Raw genomic sequence first — 11196 nt, forward strand, 5'->3', positions numbered from 1 at the left:
ATTTGCTCCACTATCAAAGGACCCTGGATCTATATCGGACAACCATCCATCTAAAAGCAGCGAAATAAGGTCTGAAAATCTGTTGAAAAGTGAAAGGCCACAGGGAAAGCTAAAGGCTAGGCCTGAAACTCTGATTGTGGGTGACTCTGCCGTAAAGGATGTACAAATGATGTGCGGTAAGAACACTAAAGTCCTCTGCTTTCCTAAGGATATGGTCAACAACCTGAAGGAGAGAATTCTTCAAATTGCAGATGAATATCCAACTGTGACAAACATTGTTCTGCATACAGGGTCAAACGATGTGTCCAAACAACAGTCGGAGGTTCTGAAACGGGACTTTACTGGATTATTAAATACTGTAAACTCTCTGAATGCAGCTGTATTCATCAGTGGACCTGTACCGCCGGTCAGAGGAGGAGACGAGAGATTCAGCAGGTTGTTTACACTGAATAAATGGCTTATATCAGCATGTGCTGACCACTCAGTGCATTTTATCGACAACTTTAATATTTTTTGGGAACGCAGGCATCTGTTCAAAGCAAATGGATTTAATTTTAACAAGTCAGGGGTGAAACTGTTCACCTCCAACTTGTTTTATTCCATACGTCATCCATCCGTGCTTGGTGCCAAGGCTGAGATAAACGAGGAGTTATCTCATAAAGAGGAACAAACAGTACTCCAAGAACAGACAAAGCCCAGCAGAAACCTTGAGGAGGAGCTCCATTTGCCCCCACCCGGGAAGAGCCTCAGAAAGGAGAGACATCCATGGCATCTGAGGAAGAGCCTCAGAAAGGAGAGACATCTAAGGCAAGAAGAGGGGTCCCTATTTGCCTCCAACTCTCTCAACAATACCAACGACCAGGACAAGGGACCACGACCTTCCCCAGTCCCCCAAACCCCTGACAGGCCATCACCCTCCTCCCCCTCCCTTTCTCCCTCCTCCCCACACCTGAAATTCACTGAGGAGATGATGGAGCGGGTCAATGCTGGGCTCAGATCTACCCCCCGTCCCAATCCCTTTTTGTCCCCCATAAACCCCCCCACCAGAGCGGCCAAAGGTTCGCCATCGAGCCCCACCCTCAACAGAGCAATCGAAGTCACATTGCCCAGCCTCGCCCCCCTTAGTTCCTCTTCATGCCCTGTCTCCGCAGTCTGATGCGTGATGAGTGAAGGGTCCGGGCTGTGAGGATTATGGCAGTGATGACTTTTCCCAGGAGAAGCTGGGACCCTGTTTACTAGAAGGTTTTAAAATTTCTGTACTTTTAGGTGACAGGAGACATGTGGCCTGGTCAAAACACAGAGAGCTGCACTCTAAAAGATCTTTAAACATAGTAAACATACCTTGTGTGCCACAGACTGCTCCCAAACACGAGGGGACAAGTAATACCTCTAAAACACTTAAGTTGGCTTTATTAAACATTAGATCTCTAGCTGGGAAAACATTTTTAATTAATGATTTAATCACTGAGCACAGCCTTGATTTTATGTTTTTAACTGAAACTTGGTTGGACCAAAGTAACAGTGGAGCTGTTCTCATCGAGACGACCCCTCCTAACTACAGTTTTATCAGTGAGGCCAGGGCGAGCAGGAGAGGAGGAGGGGTTGCTGTCTTATTTAATGAATCATTTCAATGTAAGCAGCTATCTCCTGGAAGTTTTCAGTCTTTTGAATATGTGGCTTTACAGCTGAAGGCCCCATCCAAAGTTGTGTTTCTTAATGTTTACAGGCCTCCCAAATACTGCACAGACTTTTTTAATGACCTCAGTGAACTGCTGTCTGTGATCTGTGTTGATTTTGACTGTGTAATTATTGCTGGGGATTTTAACATTCATGTGGACAACCCTCAGGACAAAGGGACTAAAGACCTGAGTAACACTCTGGGCAACTTTGGGCTGACTCAGCATGTAACAGAGGCCACACATAATAGAGGACACACTCTTGACCTACTGATCTCCAAAGGCCTGAGCATTTCAAAGGTTACTGTGTCTGATGTGGGCCTGTCTGATCATTACTGTGTTTTCTTTGAAAGTAAAATCTCAGCCCACACAAATATATTGTGGCGGAGGCGTGGCCCCGGGCGCAGCTGCAGGGGAGGAGTGGAGCGGAAGGCTCAACGGGGCGGCGCCGCGAGGCTGGTAAGAACAGCTGATATTGTTTATGGACTAATGATGGTCTCCTCCGCTGTGTTTATAGTGAGACGAGGAGGAGCGGCCAAGGGAGATCAGCTGGGCTCGAGCTGTCAGACGGTGCGACTGAGTCAGCTGTCAAAATACAAAAATATCAATAAACGTGAAAGTTGGCTATACCTGCCTGTGTGTGCGTGTGTCTGTGCTGGGTGTACTCTACAAGTGGTGCCGAAACCCAGGAAGAGTGCCGGTGGAAATGTCCGACCCACAGGCCACGCCACCCGCCCAGCCTCTGCAATTCTTGGCGCAGATGCTGGCGGAGATGGCGACGATGAGCCGGGATCAGGCGGCCGACCAGCGTGCCCACCTGGCCGCGCTGCGGGAGCAGACGGACCGACAGACGCAAGTTCTGGAACGGCTGGTCGGGGCCGCTGCCGCGCCGAAGCCCTTGCCGCTGTCGGTGTCGGTGCCCCGGATGGGGGACGGGGACGACCCACAAGTTTTTTTGGAGACCTTCCGGGCCACGGCGGAGGCTTGCCAATGGCCGCGGGAGGAGTGGGCTCCGCGGCTGCTCCCCCTGCTGTCTGGGGAGGCACAAACAGCGGCCCTGAGTCTGCCTCCGGCGTCGAGGAGCAGCTTCCCGGACGTGAGCCGGGCGGTGGTGGACAGGCTGGGGCTCACCGCCGAAGACCATCGCCGGCGGTTCCGGGCCTGTCGGCTGGCCCCAACAGACCGACCATTCGCCTGGGCCCGGCAGCTGCGCGACGCGGCGGTTCGCTGGCTGCAACCGGGAACATCGGAGGGCGAAACGAAGCTGGTGGACAAGGTGGTGCTGGAACAGTTCACGGAGGGATTGCCAGCGGAGACGGCGAGATGGGTCCGGTGCCACCGGCCCGCAAGCCTGGAGGTAGCGGTGACGCTAGCGGAAGACCACCTTGCCGCTGGAGCAGGGGAACCCGGGGACGCCGGACGGAGGCCGAACAAACAGGCCCCAGTGCCGGCCCCGAGACGCCGTGTGCCGGCACCAGGGCAGGCAGAGCGGCTGCCGGCGCTGAGCCCCACTAACCCTTTCGCGGCGTTGGTGCCGTCCAGGGCAGCCGAGCCAAGTGGAGCCGCCCCCGAGCCACGGAGAGCAGCACAGACGCCGGGGCCGGAGTGCTGGAAGTGCGGGCAGCCGGGGCACCTGAGGAGGGATTGTCCGCTTATGGAAGTGGGGCAGGTGTTTCGTGTTGCTGGCGCCCCAGCACCCTCCCCCGGTCCAGGAGGGACATACAGTATTCCGGTAAGGACTCGAGGGGGTATACGCCAGGCGTTGGTGGACACGGGCTGCACGCAGACCCTCGTACACCAAAGCTTGGTTCGCCCCGGGGCATTGCTGGAGGCAGAATGGGTGGAGGTGAGGTGTGTGCATGGTGACGTTCACAGGTATCCCGTTGTGCCGCTGTTATTAAAGTATAAGGGCAAAACGCATAGAGTAACGGCGGCGGTTAGCCCGCGCCTGTCGCACCCCCTGATTCTGGGTACCAATTGGCCGGGGTTTCATCAGCTACTGGGGCAGTACGCGGGGGTGCGATCACGACCGGAAGCGGGGTGTAGCGTGTGCGCGGCATTCAGCGGTGACGCGGGGTCGTCCGACACCGACTCCGGGGGGGAGGAGCTGGCGGGTCCCTCACGGGACGTCCCGCCGGCCCCGGAAGTGTCCCCCATGGGCGATTTCCCACTGGAGCAGTCTCGTGACGGCACCCTACGCTCAGCCTTTGACCAAGTGATGGCTATTGATGGTCACGTGGTGCGCCCTGAGGCCGCGCAGACCTACCCGCGTTTCGTCGTATTAAACGACCGATTATATCGAGTGAGTCGTGACACTCAGACAGAGGAAACACACACCCAGTTGTTGGTGCCGCAGGGCCGCCGGGAAACGCTTTTCCAGGCGGCCCACTATAACCCCATGGCAGGGCATATGGGCTATGAGAAAACTCTGGAGCGAATAACGGCCCGATTTTATTGGCCGGGCATCCGAGCGGATGTGCGCCGCTGGTGCGCGTCCTGCCCGGACTGCCAACTTGTTAACCAGCCGGCCATACCGAAGGCGCCGCTGCGCCCTCTCCCCCTCATTGAGGTCCCGTTTGAGCGCATCGGCATGGACCTCATCGGGCCGTTTCACCGGAGTGCACGCGGCTACCGCTTTGTGTTAGTCCTGGTGGATTACGCAACGCGGTACCCGGAAGCAGTTCCGCTGCGCACCATCTCTGCAAAGAGTGTGGCGCAGGCACTGTTTCAGGTCATCTCCCGAGTCGGAATCCCGAAAGAGATACTGACTGACCAGGGCACGTCGTTTATGTCTCGTACACTGCGGGAACTGTACGAATTACTGGGCATTAAATCTATTCGGACCAGCGTCTACCACCCTCAGACTGATGGGCTGGTGGAGCGGCTGAATAAGACTTTAAAGTCCATGATTCGGAAGTTCATTAACGAGGATGAACGCAATTGGGATCACTGGCTAGACCCTCTGTTATTCGCAGTGCGGGAGGTGCCCCAGGCCTCCACGGGATTTTCTCCCTTTGAACTGCTGTTCGGCAGGAGGCCACGTGGGGTGCTCGACCTGATTAAAGAAAGCTGGGAGGACGGTCCGAGCCCCGCCAAAAATGAGATTCAGTACGTGTTGGACCTGAGAGCAAAACTCCACACTTTGGGGAGGTTGTCACGGGAGAATTTGCTCCAGGCTCAGCAGCGTCAGCAACGCCTGTATGACAGAGGGGCTAGGCTCAGGCAATTTTCACCGGGAGATAAAGTGCTTGTGTTACTCCCTACCTCCAGCTCGAAGTTGCTCGCCAAGTGGCAAGGACCCTTTGTGGTCACACGGCGAGTCGGGGACGTGGACTATGAGGTCGCTCGGTCGGACAGGGGAGGAGCCACGCAGATTTATCACCTCAATCTCCTCAAACTGTGGCGAGAGGTTGAAACCGCTTCTCTGGTGAGCTTGGTGAAGGAGAGAGATGAGTTGGGGCCGGAGGTGCCAAATTCTATCGTTCCCGCCTCCCTCCCTTGTGATGACCATCTCACACAGGCCCAGAGAGCGGATGTTGTCGCGTTGCAACAGCGTTTTGCGGACGTGTTCTCCCCCCTGCCCGGCCGGACGTCCCTCATCGAGCACCATTTCGTGACGCAGCCTGGCGTGACGGTGCGTTCACGGCCCTACAGGCTCCCGGAGCACAAGCGAAAAATCGTGCAGAGGGAATTGGCGGAAATGCTGAGGATGGGAGTAATAGAAGAGTCGCACAGCGCCTGGTGTAGCCCCATCGTTCTGGTGGCGAAGAAGGATGGGTCTATACGGTTCTGTGTCGACTATCGCAGGGTGAACGAAGTGTCACGCTTTGATGCCTACCCCATGCCTCGGGTCGACGAGCTCCTGGACCGGTTAGGCACGGCCCGCTTTTTCACGACACTGGACTTAACCAAGGGCTATTGGCAGATTCCCTTGTCTGCCGAGGCCAGGGAGAAAACGGCCTTCTCCACTCCGTACGGTTTGTACCAGTTCGTGACACTTCCGTTCGGCCTGTTCGGGGCCCCGGCCACTTTCCAGCGTCTCATGGACCGGGTACTGCGTCCGCACGCAGCGTATGCTGCCGCCTACCTGGATGACGTGATCATCCACAGCGACACCTGGGCGGAGCATGTGCTGCGGGTGGCCGCGGTCCTGGAGTCCCTGAGGGGGGCGGGGCTCACGGCCAATCCGAAGAAGTGCGCGGTTGGACGGAGGGAGGTGCAGTATCTGGGGTACCACCTGGGGGGCGGGCAGGTGCGTCCACAGGTGGAGAAGACGGCGGCTATCGCATCCTGCCCGCGCCCCAGGACGAAAAAGGAGGTGAGACGGTTCTTGGGGTTGGCGGGTTACTATCGTCGCTTTGTGCCGGGGTTTGCGCAGCTAACCAGCCCCCTGACCGATCTCACTCGAAAGGGTGCCCCGGATCTGGTCCAGTGGACGGGGCCGTGCCAGGCGGCGTTTGTGCAGGCGAAAAAGGCTCTCTGTGGGGAGCCGCTGCTTCACACTCCTAACTTTTCCCTCCCTTTTGTTCTGCAGACTGACGCCTCGGACAGAGGGCTGGGAGCCGTTTTGTCCCAGCAGGTAAGGGGGGCCGACCGCCCTGTCCTATACATCAGCCGGAAGCTGGCAGAGCGCGAGCGCCGGTACAGCACCGTGGAGAAGGAGTGCCTGGCCATCCGGTGGGCGGTCGGCTCCCTGCGCTATTACCTCCTGGGACGCTCATTCACCCTCTGTTCGGACCACGCCCCGCTGCAGTGGCTCCACCGCATGAAGGATGCCAACGCCCGGATCACCCGGTGGTATCTGGCGTTGCAGCCCTTTAAGTTCAAGGTGATCCATAGGCCGGGGGCGCAGATGGCAGTGGCCGATTTCCTCTCTCGCTCGCGGGGGGGGGAGTTGGCTCGGCCGGACGGCTCCCCGGCCTCGAACGGGCGGTGGGGGTGTGTGGCGGAGGCGTGGCCCCGGGCGCAGCTGCAGGGGAGGAGTGGAGCGGAAGGCTCAACGGGGCGGCGCCGCGAGGCTGGTAAGAACAGCTGATATTGTTTATGGACTAATGATGGTCTCCTCCGCTGTGTTTATAGTGAGACGAGGAGGAGCGGCCAAGGGAGATCAGCTGGGCTCGAGCTGTCAGACGGTGCGACTGAGTCAGCTGTCAAAATACAAAAATATCAATAAACGTGAAAGTTGGCTATACCTGCCTGTGTGTGCGTGTGTCTGTGCTGGGTGTACTCTACATATATCAACAACAGTGATCACAAAACGGTGTATAACTGAACACAGTAGTGAGATCTTTAACCAGGTCTTCCCATTAACACCTGACCTGTCCAGAGGGTCAGTCAATGAGCTCGTCAATAGCTTCAATGCTAACATGTTAAATGTAATGGACACTATTGCTCCCATTAAGGTGAAGGTTATCTCTGGAAGGAAAAAGTCTCCATGGAGAAACTCCACACTGGTGAAAAATGAAAAAAGAGAGTGTAGGAAAGCTGAGCGCAGATGGAGAAAAACAAACCTCCAGGTTCATTATGACATTTATAAAGAGAAACTTCACAATTATAATTTACAACTGAGGAGTGCAAGGAGGTCCTACTTCTCTGACATCATCACTAAAAACAGCCATAATGCTCGGGTCTTATTTTCTACAGTTGACAGGCTAACAAACCCCCCTGTGTCAGTGGCAGCTGAACTTCATTCGACCATGGCCTGCAATGACTTTGCCAAATTCTTCACTGAAAAAATCCAAAAAATTAGACAAGCAATTGGTACATCAACAGCAGATCCAGGATATGTACTGTGTCCACCAAAAAACTGTTTAAACACCATGAAACAGTTTCAAACTATTAACAGCAAAGACCTGGAGGACATCTTAGGTCAACTGAACTCCTCCTCCTGCTGTTTAGATGTCCTGCCAACAAGTTTTTTCAAAAAGGTCTCAAAGACTTTAGAGTCAGACCTGTTACAGATCGTCAACTTTTCTTTATTATCAGGTGTGTTTCCAGAATCACTAAAAACTGCTGTAATCAAACCTATACTGAAAAAGGACAATCTTGACAAGACACAAATGAACAACTACAGGCCGATCTCAAATCTCCCGTTTTTAAGTAAGATCATTGAAAAAGCAGTTTCTCAACAGCTCAGTTACTTCTTAAAACAGAATAATTGCTACGATGCCTTCCAGTCAGGTTTTAGACAGAACCACAGCACTGAAACCGCTCTGACCAAAGTGTTTAATGACATATGTCTGAATACAGACAGTGGAAAAATATCAGTCCTAGTTTTACTGGATCTCAGTGCAGCATTTGATACAGTTGACCACAACATATTACTCAAACGACTGGAGAACTGGACAGGTCTTTCAGGAACTGTACTAAACTGGTTCAAAACATACTTAGAAAACAGGAAATACTTTGTATCAATAGGTAACTTCACATCTGAGCAGACAAGTATCACATGTGGAGTTCCCCAAGGTTCCATCTTGGGACCCCTTCTGTTTAACATCTACATGCTCCGACTGGCACAGATTATAAACAACAACAAAATAAACTATCACAGCTATGCAGATGACACACAAATATATATCACAATGTCACCAGGAGACCGAGGCCCTGTACAGGCTCTTGGTAAATGCATGGAGGAAATCAATGACTGGTTGTGCCACAATTTTCTCCAGCTAAACAAAAACAAAACTGAGGTAATAGTCTTTGGCGCCAAAGAAAAACGATTACAGGTCACCAGAGAACTTCAATCTATACATCTAAAAACCACAAACCAGGCGAGAAATTTGGGTGTAGTGATGGATGCAGACCTAAACTTAGAAAAACACATTAAGACAATAACAAAGTCAGCTTACTATCACCTCAAGAATATATCAAGGATAAAAGATCTGATGTCTCAACAGGACCTGGAAAAACTAGTCCATGCATTCATCTTTAGTAGGCTTGATTACTGTAACAGCATCTTTACAGGTCTACCTAAAAAATCAGTCAGACAACTACAGCTCATTCAGAACTCTGCTGCTCGAGTCCTCACTAAGACCAAAAAAGTGGACCACATCAGTCCAGCTCTGAGGTCCTTACACTGGCTGCCTGTCCGTCAGAGGATAGACTTTAAAGTTCTGATGCTGGCCTATAAAGCTCTGAAAGGTTTAGGACCAAAATACATCAATGACCTCCTGACCCAGTATGAACCATCCAGATCCCTCAGGTCATCTGGATCCGGTCTTTTATCAGTTCCCAGAGTCAGAACCAGACACGGAGAAGCTGCATTCAGCTTTTATGCTCCTTATATCTGGAACAAACTCCCAGAAAGCCTCAGATCAGCTGAAACACTCAGTTTATTTAAATCCAGGTTGAAGACTCACCTGTTCTCAGCTGCATTTGAATAAAGCACCAAATCCACACTTTAAGCTTAAATTTCAAAACTTACATTTAACTACTGATTTTATCTACTGTTCTGATTTTATCTGTTTTGATTTTATATACTGTTGTTTGTTTGTTTGTTTGTTAATTAGTTAGTTTGTTTATTTGCTTGTTTTAATCAATTTTAAATCATGCTTTTTATTTGTTCTTGTTTCTAATGTCTCTGTAAAGCACTTTGAATCACCTTGTTGTTGAATTGTGCTATACAAATAAACTTGCCTTGCCTTGCCTTAATCAAACTAGTTTAGATACGCTTCTAACTCTGTGTATTTGTCATCTGTTTTTAATCACTGGTTGTGTGGTAACTGCAGTTCATTCCCTTTTTTCTTTTGTTTTTGTTTTTGCCACATCTACAACCTGAATTCATACTCTCGTGGTTCTCACTGTTACATTAAAATCCGTATCCTCCCGGTATTGGAGGTAATCTTAGTCTAATCTTTTGCTGACAGACGGCTTTGGTGTAATCGAGATTCCTGGGGTCCCAAAAGTTCAAGCTAAACCTCAGTATGACTCTAACCAGAGGCCCATACTATATGGCAGGTTAGGTTCTGATATCTTCAGGCTTAATCCTTGGTTTCCCGTATTACTAAGGTGGTTTACATAACAGGACACGTCGCCATGGTAACAAAAGAATAAAATATCCAACACTTCACATGTCTGCTTCAATTAATTTTTGTTCTTTTAGCATAAAAGTTACGAGTCAACCTTTTATTTTTACATATTGTTGTAGAAAATGAGGGAAGTGTGGCTGTAAAACCTTGATTATGTTGCTGATCAATACCGACTCAGCACTTACTGGCTAGCTGCTAACAGAGAACAGACATCGTGACAAATGATGAGTACTTTTACTATTCCAGCTCAAGGTGAGATTTCACGTCCTTACCTTGCCAGTATGGCCTTACCTTGTGATCATTTGTTGTTTATGACAGTGGTGGCCATGGCAGGAATTTACCTGCTAATTGTTTAATTCTCTGTGGGGCTCAGGGAGCAAAAGTGACAACATGCTGGGATGGGTTTCAGTTCAAAACAATTACTAAACAGTCTGGATTTCACCTGATCTGTATCGGATTGGAGACACAGCTTTTATGTGTCAGTGAAAACAGTGAAACTTTGGTCAATAAATTCTGTATGAAAGAAACAGCTTACTCTATATTTTGCTGAAATTGTATCGAGTAAATCCCATAATTAGTACCATCTTCATTCAGTCATTCACATGTGTCATTAAATTACATGTTAGTTTTTTATGGAAGCGCTTAATGACAATGCTCCTGGGCAATTTAACATTATGTTAAAGTATTTACTGAAAATGCTTTGCAAATAGCCAAAACAAGCCAAGTATCTGTGAGAGATAAAGCAGAGGTACAAAATTAAAATCACCTGCAGTGCTCTGTGAGGAGCTTGTAATGAGTCAGCAGGTAGGTTATGTGTTTTGCTAATGGACATTTTTTTGTTTACTGATAATGGAGACATTTGCTGCGTTCACATTCTGATAAACACATACAGGAGGGAAAAAGTAAAAGGGAAAATCCTATTTCAAAGGAGGTTGATGTCACACAGGCATGATCCCAATTAACCCTGGTTATCATGGTACATCAGTTCAGTGTGCATTGGGTCAGCATTCCTCAATACTGACCCAATGCACACCTCTTTAACATTCATGTGAAAAATGTCACACAGCATCTCAGTACATTGACTATTATGTGTTTTAAATGCATAATTCTCTTAAAACTACATCAGATCGGTGTGGTGTCACCAGTGATGTGGATGCTGTACTGATCTGCAGTTTACCTGTCGATCTGTGTTCCTGCCCTCGCCTATTGTCACAAGCTTTGGGTAGCGATGGAAGGAAGAAGATCACAGATAGGAGCAGCAAAAATGAGCTTCCTCCAAAGGTAGCTGAGCTCTGCACCCAACCTCTGGAAAGTAACTGCTGTTGCTGTTACATCCATCCATCCAGGCCAGCCCTGGGGCCTCATCCCAGTGGGACATGCCCGGAACACCTCACACAGGAGGCACCCAGGAGGCATCCTTGTCAGATGCCTGAACCACCTCAGCTGGCTCCTTTTGATGTGGAAGACCAGCGGCTCTACTCTGAGCCTCTCCC

The 11196-nt window shown here is 50.6% G+C and overlaps 1 protein-coding gene across 1 annotated transcript; it reads left to right on the forward strand.

Annotated features, from left to right (window-relative positions):
• Nucleotides 1–2382: 2382 nt before the first annotated feature.
• Nucleotides 2383–6874, forward strand: LOC309716777 (uncharacterized protein; the record flags this gene model as incomplete). The annotated part of the gene is made up of 2 exons (XM_082550795.1): nt 2383–6102; nt 6151–6874. 2 exons carry the CDS (start codon nt 2383–2385, stop codon nt 6709–6711), a joined length of 4281 nt encoding a protein of 1426 aa, XP_082406921.1. The 3' UTR covers nt 6712–6874.
• Nucleotides 6875–11196: the final 4322 nt, after the last annotated feature.

The sequence above is a fragment of the Aulonocara stuartgranti genome (genome assembly GCF_965226115.1).
Source record: "Aulonocara stuartgranti genome assembly, chromosome: 2".
Lineage (NCBI taxonomy): Eukaryota > Metazoa > Chordata > Actinopteri > Cichliformes > Cichlidae > Aulonocara > Aulonocara stuartgranti.